Source organism: Stegodyphus dumicola, chromosome 11, assembly GCF_044657685.1.
Source record: "Stegodyphus dumicola isolate Sdum_Otavi_A_Nest chromosome 11, ASM4465768v1".
Lineage (NCBI taxonomy): Eukaryota > Metazoa > Arthropoda > Arachnida > Araneae > Eresidae > Stegodyphus > Stegodyphus dumicola.
This window is the reverse complement of record NC_140778.1, coordinates 146,939,350-146,954,048: the sequence shown is the minus strand read 5'-3', so window position 1 is coordinate 146,954,048 and position 14,699 is coordinate 146,939,350. Positions and strand designations below refer to the sequence as shown.

General features: G+C 34.1%; 1 protein-coding gene across 3 annotated transcripts in view; it reads right to left on the bottom strand.

The window, feature by feature from the left end:
- The window catches only part of Lrrk (Leucine-rich repeat kinase), a 331,346-nt gene that overhangs the window by 290,271 nt on the left and 26,376 nt on the right, over positions 1-14,699 (bottom strand). Inside the window, exon 1 of one of the 3 annotated variants that reach the window (XM_085827296.1) lies at positions 13,063-13,146. The exons of the other annotated variants lie outside the window; for them this stretch is intronic. Within the exon in view, the coding sequence (XP_085683422.1) occupies positions 13,063-13,131 (69 nt within the window). The 5' untranslated portion in view covers positions 13,132-13,146. Of the gene's footprint in view, positions 1-13,062; positions 13,147-14,699 lie in introns of those variants that run through there. 3 annotated transcript variants of the gene reach the window in all.

The following is a 14,699-nucleotide window of genomic DNA, read 5'->3' as shown; positions in this document are numbered from 1 at the left end:
AGGTTGGTATCACACCGCTGTCCGGGGCGTCTCCAGACTCGCCTTCGCTGGTCATCGGGGCTCAGTTCAAACCGGGACTCATCACTGAAGACTATTCTACTCCAATCAGAGACATTCCAGTGCGAATGAGCCCGACACCACTGCAAATCAGCTTGACGTTGTACAGAGGTCAATGGTAGTCGGCGCAAGGGGCGCCGTGACCTCAGCCCCCTTTCTGTGAGTCGTCTATGAATGGTCCTTGCGGTCACTGAAGCACTAGTTGCACGTACAATCGATGATAATGATGCATCTGGGGCTCTGAGTGCCGCTCTGACGATTGCTCGGTCTTCATGTTCTGTCGTTTCTCTAGGCCTACCGCTTCCTTCTTGACGCTGTTTGTGGCCATGGTTCACTCATTTGTGCCAACATCGTCTAATAGTGGCATCGCTTCTGCTCAAATGTCGAGCTATTCGCCGATAAGACCAACCGGCTTCTTTGAGCCCACTACACGACCTCTCTCAAATTCTGACATCTGCGCATATCGTTCGCGCACCTGTATGCGAGGCATAGTTACTATCGGTGGCATGGCAAATGCGGTCAAGAGCAGGAGACTGACGTTAATTACGGAAGGGGAAAGTAAACAGCTGTGTCAGGGATCATAAGGGGTGATATATTTAAAAAAAAGTGTTTTTAGGTCTCATTCAGTATCAGTATATCAGAAATAAATGATGCACATGGTATCAGAATGGAGATAAATTACATAAGATACGAAAAGTTATATTTATTTGTTTATTAACATTTCATTATTACATTGTTTTCGAACCACTGCTTTGTTAAATTCGCCATTTTGAATAAAAACAAAACTTTCAAGCCACAGACGATAATTTTGACTTTTAAAAACATAGTACAATTGCAATTACTTCTTTTTCAGCAAACGATGTTTTATTACCGCTTACCAAAATCGTCTAAAAATGGGCGAACAGCCTCTGTATAACTAATATTGTTAACTTTTAAAGCAGAAGATTCTGAGAATCTGCCGATTAACAAAAGCACCTTTAGAATAACTGCAGCTGTATTTCGCTTTTCCGTTGGCATTAGTAGCAACTTTACCGCTATTAAATCAAGTTGTTCCTATCCATTCATGTGCTTGTTTATGTAAATTAAATATCTGTTGTTTCACTTCTTTCACCCATAATGTTATTCATTGAAATCAAAGGTAGCGGAGTATTACTAATTTGTCTGACACACACATATACTCAGTCTTCACTGATTTCTTTTCAGTCTGATAATTTGATTTCTTCAAAAAAAAAAAAAAAATATCATTAAAACTTATAAAGTATATTCCCTCTCCTTTCTGTATGCCTTCGTGGTATAACGGTAGCACACTGAGCGCGTATTCGAAAGGTCCAGGTTGTAGTCCTGGCAAGGGCATTGCTTATTTTTCATGTCTCCTGCTTAGAAAAAAAACCTAATGTTTCTACAGTGGCGCCCGAACTAAAAGGTGGTGGCTGATGATTCTTCACCACCAGGATTTGGCCCTAATCCCCAGTCGCCCTTTAAAAGGGGGCGTTTATAAGGTATTTTCTCCCTCCTTTCTGGATGCCTTCGTGGTGTAACGGGAGCACACTCGGCGCGTATTCGAGAGATCCAGGTTCGAGTCCCGGCGAGGACATTGTTGATTTTTCACATCTCTTTCTTCGAAAATCCTAATTACTCTACGAACTATTAATTAATTAATTAAGGAAATTAATAGTAAATTTACAAGTTTATGTAATTACTAAAAAAAAAAACATTTGGAATTGGACAGTAGTTCAGGAAGACAGTATAAAAATATCGGACTTAATTTACACAAATTATTGCATTAATTTCATTACTGAAATCCTCTCCGCAAACCGTTAAATTTAGGGACATTTTATCTCTCCTCTAATATTAAGCAATTAAGAATCTGTATGCATTTTTCTCGCATTGTTCGAAAGCGACAGTAGCGAGAGGCATCACATTCTGAACATACAAAATCCTCAACCCCAATACATATGTGCCCCTCGATATCGGAATTTAAAAAATTCGAATTTTTTTTTTTAAATTTATTTCGTGCTTTGTTCAAACTTAAAAGTTTTTTACTTCCTTATACTTCGTATAAGGAAGTATTGCAATCGCGAAAAATTTCAGGTAGCATATTCAATGACAACATTCATCTTGACCGCTCTGGAATCCATCTGAACGATGCTTTTGCTTGACATCTCTACGTACGGTCAGAATAAAGGACTCATTTTCCCAAAACGGATTGTAAAATTAATTTAAAATGGATTCAGAACAGATTTTTTCCCATTAAGTCTGTGTAAGCATATCGCAAAAATGAGTAACCTCAGGACGTTCAAATTTTGTATATACACTCTGACGATTGCTCGGTCTTCACGTTCTGTCGTTTCTCTAGGCCTACCGCTTCCTTCTTGACGCTGTTTGTGGCCATGGTTCACCCATTTGTGCCAACATCGTCTAATAGTGGCATCGCTTCTGCTCAAATGCCGAGCTATTCGCCGATAAGACCAACCGGCTTCTTTGAGCCCACTACACGACCTCTCTCAAATTCTGACATCTGCGCATATCGTTCGCGCACCTGTATGCGAGGCATAAATACTATCTACCAGAGTACGCGGAATGAAATTCGTGAAGAATTTATGACCTGGAATCGTAATTTCTCCTCTTAAATATCCTGCCAGTTGCGCAGATCAGATGCGCTGTAGCGACAACCGTTCATTTATTGGCAGCCAAAATGTAAGATTTTGCATTTTCCGTCGAAACCTGTATGCATATCAATTTTATATCTTCTCGGTGCATCATGGCGCGTCGGGTTTTTTATTATTATTATTATTATTATTATTATTATTTTAAATAAAGAGTGTATGACTGCTATAACATGTAGTTGTGCGCCTTCATTTTTGGTTGCAATTGGCTGTATCAAAAGTATATAATTATGTATACACCCACTCTATTATCCAGCTCAGTGAACTCAGTTTTTTTATTCTTATATGTTACTTAACAGTGATAACAGACAGTTAACAGTGATTGAATTATGTAGTTCTTATGTTACGATTAAGGTTTTTATGCCATTAATTAATCTGCATGCAATAAATGTACAATTATCGACAATTTAAAAATTGTTTAAGTGGCACTAAGCCTAATGAAGCTGCCATTTGTTTACATTTGAAACTCTTAGTAGAATAAAGTCAGTTTCTGCACCAACTTTAGTGTCTTTTTGCCGAGTGGGACCAAAAGTAAACTTTCAGTTTTGCCCACCGAAAAATCTTTCTTCCTGCTCGCTGCCTGAAATGCTTGTTTTTGCCTAGAAACTCAAATTTTAATTGTAAAAATTACTTTTTAACTATTTTTAACTGTATATAGTGTTTTATACCTTTATGTATTTTTAATGAAGATGTTTTGAGATTTTATGTACTTGTGCCTTGCTGCGAAGTGAGAACGGAATTAACTGAATGAGAAATATATCTCTGATGAAATTCGAGGAAACAAGTTTTAAGGAAATGCAGCAAAAATTGCGTATAATTTAACAGGCCGTACAGGGAACTTATGTGGTGTCTACAACAGATTTGTTATTAACAAATGCAGTGATTAAAGAGCAACGTGTTGCCACTCAAAAAGTCTAAGACGTTTTATACTTCAAATTGAATTAGTAAATCCAGTTATTCAAACTCGGCGATTCCAGAGATGTATTGCCAATCGGAAAAGCGTAAGATATTTTTCTTTCGAATCTAATAAAAAAACTAAGAGATTTAAATAAAACAAAAAATGTTGCCACTCCCCGAAATAAAGTAATTTTTATCTTCTGCGCGCTACTGTGCTACTATTCGACAAAGCAAAAGATATTTAACATCCAAATTTAATCTGTCTGCTATTGATTAACAAACTAAGTGATTTTAAAACAACAGTTTAGTACTGAGGGGGTTCTCAACCAGGGAGGAATTTCATAGTTCGGGGGGGGGGGGTAATTCGATCAGCTTGATGCCACCTGCTTCCTGATGTGCCGTTAAAAATAATCTAAATCTACAAGTGAAGATTTTAATCTTCTTCTTCTAATTTTCCATACTTTAGCCAGTATTTAGTTAAGTTTTGATATACCAATTGAAATCAGGTTCATTAAACTTTTAATATTTTCTTTCATTAAATATAACTTTTAATTAACTTCCTAAAGGAATTTTTGGGAAATTTCTGGGAATTTTTTAAGAGGTTTTTTAAAGACTTCGTTTCAAAAAATTTTGGGAAATTTTACTTTAAAACTTTAATTTAAACATTTCAGTTTTTCTTAATTACTTTAATTATTTGCAATTTTCACACAAAAAATTTTTTTCACTTAACGTTTTTCACAATTTTTACACAATTTTTCAACAGAACACACATTTCACATTACAAACAGTTTACATTTTTTATTGACAATACCAGTTAACTTTATTTTCCTTCAAGCAAACTTACATCTCTTGATTGGCTCAGCTACTTTACTCCCTAAATAATTGATAATTACTACCTTTAGAATTTTTAATTTAATTTTTTAAATTAATGTTTACAAAAAAAAATTTTTAATATAACAAAAATAGCAGCTTGACACTCAACTTTACCTACATAAGCGCCATCTATATAATTTGAAGAACACACTTACTTCTCTTTAACAACACTTTTGCAGACCCCAACACTCATATAGTAGGTAAGTTAGAATTAAAACTTACTATTTACTTGCTTTAAGTATTTTTTAAAAAAATTTTTATGTAGTATTTTTTTTTCTAAATATGAAATTATATTTTTAAATATATATTTGTTTTTTAAAAATTGTGAATTAGTTCTTTTTGTTTCTTATTGGTTTATATGGATTATGTCTAGTTCTTTTTTAGTTTCTTTTTATTGATATGCATATTCGTGTCGGGGAGGTTTCTGTAGACAAGGGTTTTTAAAATACATTGGTTTCTAGATTATTTTTATTTTTTATAAAAATTAATTTTTTAAAAAAAAAAGTTTAATTTAAACCTTGACTTTACTTGCTTGTTTCTCAAAAGACTTCATTTGTATTTTCCTTTTAGAACTTTATTCTTAAATTTAATTTAATTCTTAAATGTTAATTTCTAAGGGTACCACTTTATTGGTATTTCTTTTTACTTTTGGTTTTGACTTTTACCCGTGCCTGCATGAATGACGAAACACGAATTGAATGATTGGAGAGTTAGGTTTGGAGGCAACTTCCCCTTGATAAGTCTGTCTCCTGCCTACTCAACAGTCATTCACTTATGCATTTTAAAAAAATTGTTTAGTTTAATTTTAATTTGCTAAATTAGTGAATTTATTTTCATGGATTGGTTTTGCATTTGTTTTGCTTATGCTTCTGAATTTAAATGATATTGTAGATTAGTTCGAGAATTAAATCTTTGATATGTTTGCACATTTTTTTAAAATTTTTTTTTTAAATTATTTTGGCTTTTTTTCTTTTTTTAGGCTTTAAATTTGCTTTTTTACTTTTATACGTGTTTGTTAAAATTTAAATTTAAATTTGTTTGAATTTATATAAATGTACATGTATTCTTCGATTTGGGAAAGGGGGAGAAATGATCACCTAGCAATGGTGAAAGAGGTGTACAGAGAAAAAAGATTGAGAACCATTGAACTAACTGAACTCATTAATGTCATTATATATTTATTTATTTATTTATAATAAATAATTCAGGGGCTTGGCTACTAATTTTTAAAAGAAGACCACTCTCCTTTTCTCGAGAAAATTCCCCAATTATCAAACATTAACAATGAGGAAGAGTGCAAAAAACAATCATCGGAATTTTTATAACTATCACTATTATATTGTGCACAACATTATTGTAATAACACAGTGCTCTTCTGTAATAGGAAATGTAATGTTATGGCAAAATCAGGAAGTGTTTCTGAAAAAAAAACATTCAATATATTTGTTAAAAACATTTCTGATTTTATATCAGCATAAAGCAAAGAGTTAGAATTCAGTAACTCTCATTTTAGACTGCTTTAAAGAATGCTCATATTAATAAAACTATAATCAACGAGCCCGCTGTTATGTGAACTCGTAGGCGTTGAAAGTTACTCATCTTGATCTGGCGAACAATGTTTACAACGATATAAATACGAAACAAAATTTAATTGTGTTAAATTTGGCAACAAACTCTGTGCGGTGTTCATTCATGACTCTTCAGGAGACTTCTTAGTCATGGACTTCTTGCAGTGTTTTTCAGTTTATTGACCTAAAAATAGATGCCTTCCCGTGCTGGGAGCTATTTCTATTGAGTTAGAACAATAGATTTTAATAATTCAATTAGCTAGAACACGCATGGAATCTTCTTCTGCAGAGTCGATCCTGTTAGGAAACCCGCCTGCTGTTAATAGCTGACGCATGCGCAGAACACATCAATACACAAGTGCATGATAGAAGAGAGTGAGAAAATCTTTTCTCTCTCTCTCTCTCTATATATATATATATATAAACAGGATATTAAGGTGCTGGAAGGTAAATCTGCCAGATAAAGAGTATAAACAGCAGTTCCTTACAGAGGCTGTTCACACATTTTTTAGACGATGTATATTGTATTCACAAAAGTAACTTGCATAAAATTCTTGTGTTTTAAATGTTCTATTTGACATCCCTTATTCTGAACTATCTTTCGACACCGCAATTTCCAGGATAATAATGCCTTTTGAAGTGGCAGAAGAGATATTCTATCCCATTCCTCCCGAACAGCTTTCCAGAGTCCTGTTAGGGTTTTGGAACAAGGTTTGGATAATACAGTTTTTAAAAGTCCGAAAACACAAAAATCCATAGGTGACACATCGGGAGATTTAGTAGGGATATCAGTGAAGGATATGGCCTTGATACCAGTTTTTTGTTCCATTTCATTTAGGAAATTTACAGTGGATTTTGATGTCTGACTGCTAGCTTTGTCCCGATGGAGTCTCACAGATGGATGGCACTGTGGGTAAAGCGATGGTATTTCTTTCAGAAAAATTGGCGATAAAATATGTTCCTGATAGTATTTGGAGTTAATCTTAACATTTTTTTGCACTCGCCATTATAAGAAAAACCAGCAACAATCATGAATCCCTTAGAAAAACGTTGTTTCGATTATTTGAACCATGTACTTAAATTTTTTTCTCCCCTTTTATGATAATAAATGGCTCTTTTTTTTTTTTTTTTTTTTTTTTTTTTTTTTTTTTTACAATCATTTAAATACACCCATGCTTCATCTATTGTGACAATTCTTTTCCATTTTTCTTTGGATAAGTGGTTCTCATATAGAATTCTGCAGCGTCCTGCGTTGAGCGATATGCTTTGGAAGAAGACGATGCACATTGCGTTTTTTCGCTTTCTTAAGATTTAAATCAACGTTTATCATTTTGTTTACAGTGGCCACCGAGCATTTTAATGATTTTGCCACTGTCCTTTGACTAGGGGGATTTTCTTTTAACATTAAACAACGTACCTTTGTAATAGTCGAAGATGTTCGTTTTTTCCTTGGATACTTGTTTGGAATTTTTGTCCCACTTGAGGCTCCAATTTGACGTTTTTTTTTTTCCCTTTCTTGTTGATGATATTACCTATCGACGCTTTAGATATCACAAAACCATGACTCTCACATCATTTTTGGATAACGGAGTATGCATATTTCTCTTCGGAAAGAGCGTAAATGTAGCCTTCGAACCACTGCTTTGTTAAATTCGCCGTTTTGAATAAAAACAAAACTTTCAAGCCACAGACGATAATTTTGACTTTTAAAACCATAGTACAATTGCAATTACTTCTTTTGCAGCAAACGAGTTTTTATTACCGCTTACCAAAATCGTGACTTTAAAAAATGTGCGAACAGCCTCTGTAAAACTGCTCAACTTGAGTGTGAAAAAGATTTCGTTGATTTCAAAAACAGTAAATGAATCATTAGGATAAATGCTTAAACCAGTAGTCGTTAACCCTTAGAACTTCACGGACAGCTAGATATATAATTTTATATTTGACCGACCACTAATAGAAATTTAAAAAAAACTTAAATCAGACCTTAAAAACAACATATTAATACGCAAAAACAAAATTTAACTTTCCAATACATGTAATTCTGATTTTCATTTGTTAATATAATTTTCGAAACATTTGGTGTTCAGCAGCATGCTTTAATGAAAATTCAGACTACGCCCCTGATTACCCTATTAACATCTCACTGATACATATATTTAGATCACATTGAAAAATTATATGAAATGAAAAATTATATGATATGGCGCCATCGATCAAGAGTTATACTTTAACAAAAACGGAAACTTCCAGTGATGCAATTATAAACAAGAATGCAGATGGTTCTCATAAAAAATCCATCAAGTTGGCTTCTGACACGGAGAAAACCTGTGTTATTAACGACTACAATAGCATATGTTTGTAATTCAAAAGGAAAGAGAATTCCAGTTCGCGCTATTATTGATAACAGCAGCATATCTATGGATGCCATCTCTCACTTTCAAATGTCGCTAGATACACCTGCAAAAGTAGCTAAAAAGTCGCTAAATTCGGAAGGAATTTCTCTAAAAGTAGTAGCTAAAATTAAAACAAAAAGTATATTCCATAATAGGTTTTGTTATTCGTCCTTTTTTAAACTGAATCTTCATAAAAATATAAATAATGTTTCAATTTTTCTGCGGACCATCAAAATGTTTTCACGAACCACCGGTTGGCGACCGCTGACTTAAATCTCGTACAAAAAAGTGGTAAAAAGATATTGGTAATACCTCCAGAGTTACTTCTGTGGATAAAATAGCAAAAAAACATTTTATGTTATTTTGACACCGGAAACAATTTAGTGGTTGGGTAGCAGGAATAATGGTAGAAAAACTACAATTTTGTTCTCATTTAGTAACCCATTCCTCGAGTTTGATTACGCAAAAAATTCAAATTTCCCTAACACTTTTAAAAAGACCCTTTTTGCGATGGCATAAACGCAAAAAAAAACCATATAATCAAAATATGAAATGTCCAAAAGGCTCTTTTAAAGTTTAGTATGGTTTATCAGTCAGATTATTGATATGTTACTGGCAATGTATCCAATCCAGCATTCTATAGAATGCTTAGGCACTTTATAAGCATTCATACGTTTCCTGACAAATCGGCAAAGTACAAAATACATCCCCCATTCATTTCGAACAAGCGAAACTACTCCTTCCTTCCTCAATGGTCCAACACACCAGGGTGGGCCCTGGCCTTCTCCAAAAGCTTTTTCCAGGCCAATCTTCTTCCTGCTAAGGTATTCCAGTTTTGGGTTTATGATCAGTAGGTCATTTTTACACAGCCTAACCATCTTAGATTTGGTGTGCCTTTTTTCCCTGTGCTTGGTCTTTTGGCGTTGAAGACTTTTTTTGTTGTTCGGTCTTCATCCATTCTAATAACGTGCCCTGTCCATTTTATTCACCGCATTCAATGAAATTAATGATATCCGGTTCATTATATGAGCGATATAGCTCAAATTTGATGTTCTAAGCCACACATCATGGGGCCCACCAGCGGCCGAGCTGAACACTGGTAGTTCGGTCCGAGGTTCAAATCCCGCGAACGGGCTGGCTGCATGGGTGTTTTCGTGGTTTTCACCATGTGTAACGTGTATACGAGCCAGTTTCCCTTAAAAAGTCCTCCACGAAGGCATCCCTCCCTTAAGGCAGATAGCCCTCGAGTGCTTTGCCGTAATCTTATCAACCAAACCACATATCATCTTTTTGTATTCCTCCAAAAATACTTCTCTAAAGCTTCCTTCCAAAAATTCTAAACTAATCAACAGAAGTTAATGAATGGTGTCAAAAAGGCCAAAATGACTCCAAGAAGAAACCATGGGACTATTAATTGCTGAATCGCTATGACGTGATGTTTGTGGGAAAAAATGTAAACTCATAAGGTATCTCTCCCGCCTTCTTAGCGTGCCTTCGTAGTGTAGTGGTCTGTATGCTGGGCGCGTATTCCAGAAATCCGTGGTTCGATTTCCGGCTAAGGCGTTGCTTATTTTCCATCTTGCCTGCTTCCAAAAATTCCGAATGTCTCTACAGTGGCGCCCGAACTAAAAGGTGGTGGATGATTATTCTCTACACCCAGGATTTGGCGATTGGGTCCCCTAAAAACCCCAGTCATCCCTTAAAAAGGAGAGTATAGAAGGTATTACTCCCGCCTTCTTAGCGTGTCTCCGTGAGTAGTGGTCTGCATGCTATGCGTGTATTCCACAGGTCCGTGGTTCGATTCCCGGCCAAGGCATTGCTCATTTTTCAACTTTCCTGCTTTAAAAATAACCGAATGACTCTACAATTCATCCTGTTAGAAAAGGCGTCAGTACTATACAGTCAAAAGTCTTTAATCTGGACTCGTCGGGACTTCGGCGATTCCGGATTATCGATTTTTCCGGATTATAGATCAGCAGTTTAAATCTTGTAAGATGGCATGCAGAAATTATAAAATTAAAAATATGAAACCGTAATTTATGAAATAAAGAACAATTATGATCTAAAGGGTATCAAAATTTACGAAAAAAAACTTAATATTTATTTGTTTACTTTATTAAACATTTCTTTCAACGCCCGCATGCGTAAAGCATAAATCACGCATAGTCGAAATCAGAAAATTGCAACCAGAAAACTATTTGATGTGTATTCGTGATATTTATAATGAATTTGCTTTAAATCATATCAAAGACAGAGTACATCGAGATGAAATACTACATTTAGTAATGAACTATAAGCCGAATAAAATAAAAACATCTGCCCTGAAGATAAGGATAGTGCTGACAAACCAACTTCCAGTTCATTGTGCGCCGCGACGTTCCCCTCCCCCGCAGAGCAGCGTAAAATTGATAAACAGATTTCGGAATGGTTAGAGAAACAAAGGATTTTATTTGACATAATCGAAAGTTCAAGCTTACTTTTATAAAATTGCTCTAACAGTCTGCAAAAAATAATAAGCCGGATCCAATTCGAAGATTAAGGAACAACGCAATCTGCAACATTAACTGAAACAGATAACTGGATAATTTTAGCTTAGCTTATACCGTCCGTTATACATTAAACGCGCATGCGTAAACGTATTATGCGAATGCGTAAAGGTATTACGCGTATGCGTAAACGCATATGCGCATGCGTGAACATATTATGCGTTGACGCATGCGTAGAAAGTTTGTAGCTTTGAGGTCCGGATTATAGATCATTCCGGATTATTGGCGTCCGAATTAACGACTTTTGACTGTAATAATTCTCATATTTCATACTTTCCCAAAAAAACGCCAGAAATTCAGAAATTTTATAAAACGCTTAGGTATTCTATAGAATGCCGGCGCTTCACAAATTGCCAGTAAGAGATACACATGGCCCGGGTAAAACAGCGAAACATTTTACACGCTATTAGATGAATATGCATTTAAACTAGCATGTTCTTAACTCTTCATGAACGTTATATATCTTCCGTAAATTTAAAAAGGTAAACAATATCTAACATAATTCTATAAAAATATTTAATGTTTTTAATTTGATATATCACGAATTAAAATCCTTTTTTTTAAATCAATCAGACTTAAAAAGTAAAAAAAAAAAAAATAATAATAATAATAATAATATTCTTAATGAATTATTTCTGTTGCTTTTAATTAGTTTAGATCGTTAATTAATAACAGACAGATTAAATACGAACGTTTTACGAATTCCAATTATGTTTTTCCAAATGGAAACAGACTCGAATGTGAAGTGAAACAACATATTCACAGTATTCAAAATCGCATTTTGAGACTAATAGCTCTAACAAATATCATTCAAGCTGTAACTTCATTATTTTGAACATTTTTCCAGATATCAATATCTCAATCTGGTATTTAATCTGTCACTCGGAACCCGTAATCACAGAACTCGTATTTAATCTACCCAATGCACATCATAAATAAAGTTAAATTCAGGAAAAGAGCGATGTTCTGACGTAAAGGTGATTACTGAAAAGGGGGAAAACACTCAAACTGCTCCTGCTTATACAGTAAAAGTCGCCATTTAACTCTTTATGAAAGTTGCAGTTAACTCTCTTTCATGTTATTATCAACGGAAATTGCAGTTTAACCCTTCGTGAATTTCTCTTTGTGTAACGAAATGTTGAAGGAAGCTTAAATTCGCGCTCGCAAGATGGCGTGACGTCTCTAGAAGAAAACTATCTGACAAGGATTTTAATTTTAATTTAGAAGTCAAAAACGAAATTCAGCGTTATATTTTCAAATTTTCACAGGACTAGTTTCGACGGTTTTACCGAACCATCATCCTCAGCTGCAAAAGTGCAAATAAACGAGATAAGATATAATAATATATTATGGTTCGATAAAACCATTGATGTTTCGGTATGGTTAGTAAAACCATCGAAACTAGTCCTGTGAAAATTTGAAATTATAACGCTGATTTTTGTTGTTTTGACTTCTAAATTAATATTTGTTTGGCGTGTTATTGTATCTTAAGGATTTTAATCTTTAATAACATCACAGATCGAGCATTAAAAAGCCCACGGAGTAGCATATTAAAAAGTAATTTAAGAAATTAGTAAACTCAATGCAATTTTAGAACTGAGAAAATTTTTTCCTGCTTAAAAGCAGAAACATTTTACTCAGCGTTAGTTTTAAAAATCAGCATTTAATGCTAAGCCTAAAAATACACAGAAGAAATTGAAGAAAGTTCAAAAATATATGCCCGTAACTTTCTATTAAAACTACAGACGGTGCCGCTAAATACGATCTCACTTGTCTACGGTTATTTTGGTAATATTAACCGAATGATAACTGTTTACTCCCGAAATCCGGGGAATACCTCTACCAAAAATCAACTCTCCGACGATCCGGAGAAGATAATGCCACAAAAAGAAAAAACTGATGCGCACAGATTTTAATAGTATACATAGATAATTATTTCTGCAAAAGATTATGACTATTTCTACCATTACAACCATTCTATATTCTTTAAAAATAACAGAAACATGCAATAAATATATTATCTATCGTTAAATCAGATTTTCTGATAAAAACTACGTACCGGACAGATCGTGACATATACCTTGTTGCAAGCAGGAAAGCAAAGCGCACAGATTTTAATAGTATACATAGATAATTATTTCTGCAAAAGATTATGACTATTTCTACCATTACAACCATTCTATATTCTTTAAAAATAACAGAACAGGCAATAAATATATTATCTATAGTTAAATCCGATTTTCTGATAAAAACTACGTACCGGACAGATCGTGACATATACCTTGTTGCAAGCAGAAAAGCAAAGCCTTTAACATAATCAACATTCGAATGGCTTACTATTCAAGATCAATTATTACAAAAGTTTCCATGGCAACAGTCGGAGAAGTGAACTTTAGTATCGGTTGAGAAATCTGCAGACGCTTTCAAAGTTTTTTTTTTTTTTTTTTTTTTCCTTTGCTTTTTTTTATTCTTTACTTTATTTTCAATTCTAGGCGTAAAACTGCGGAAGAATTTGATTAAATCATGTATCTAGTTTAGCCACAAGTGCTTTTCCCATTGCAGTGTTGTTCTCGTTCACGATAAGAAATCCTGAAGGAAAGGCGGGAATTTTTTAGAATGAATGCTTTTATACAAAAATACATTTAAAGGTATTAAATAACTTTTAATATTTTTAGTATAAAAATTATTTAATGACTGTTACAAATACGTTTGTACAAATGAAAGTTGCTATAAATTTGACAGTTCTTCTCTATTATTAAAAGCAATACGTTGCCACTTCGCAAAGCATATGATATTTATGTTTTAAATTTTAATTAGAAAATTAAATGATTTAAAAGAAACAACAAAATCAACCAGAAGCTAAACATGGTTCAAATCCGAAATGCTGGCTATGAGCTGTCCAAACGATTTCATGAAAAATCTCGTTTAATTGACGATAAACGTATAAATATGTTTACAATTCAACTATGTGCTTGAACCTATTCTCCTAAAAAAATTTTCGTGAATTTTCTTTTGGACATTTTACGACATTTACGTAGTCAGAAGACTACGGACGTTCTTTAAGAGACATAATTCGCGATGACAAGTTGTATTCGAGATGTATAGAGCCTTGGGCACATACTACTTACGTCCCACCATTCTACTTCGATGTATTTTTAAAAGAAACATGTTGCCACTTGCCAAAGCATAAAATATTTGTCTTGCTTATGTCTCTGAATGTTTACCTATTCTCCTGAAGAAATTTTCCTGAATATTTTTTTGGACATGGACGTTCTTTAACAGACATATAATACGGAATGACAAACTGTATTCGACAGGAATAATGCGTTGGGCAGGAGCATACTTACGTTACATCATTCTACTTACGTTCACCATTCTACATTCTACTACTACTACACCATACTACTTAAAAGAAACATATTGCTACTTGCCAAAGCGTAAAATATTTGTCTTGCTTATATTTGTCTTGCTTTCAAATTTAATCTGACAATGGATAGTGTCTATGAATGTTTACTATTCAATTATATACCTACTACCCTGAAGAAAGTTTCGCGAATATTCTTTTGGACATTTTACGGATTTCTGACAACAGACGTTCTTTCACAGACATAATTCGCAATGACAAGTTGTATTCGACAGGGAAAGTGTCTTGGGCACAGACATACTTATGTTCCGCCATTCTACTTCGACATACTT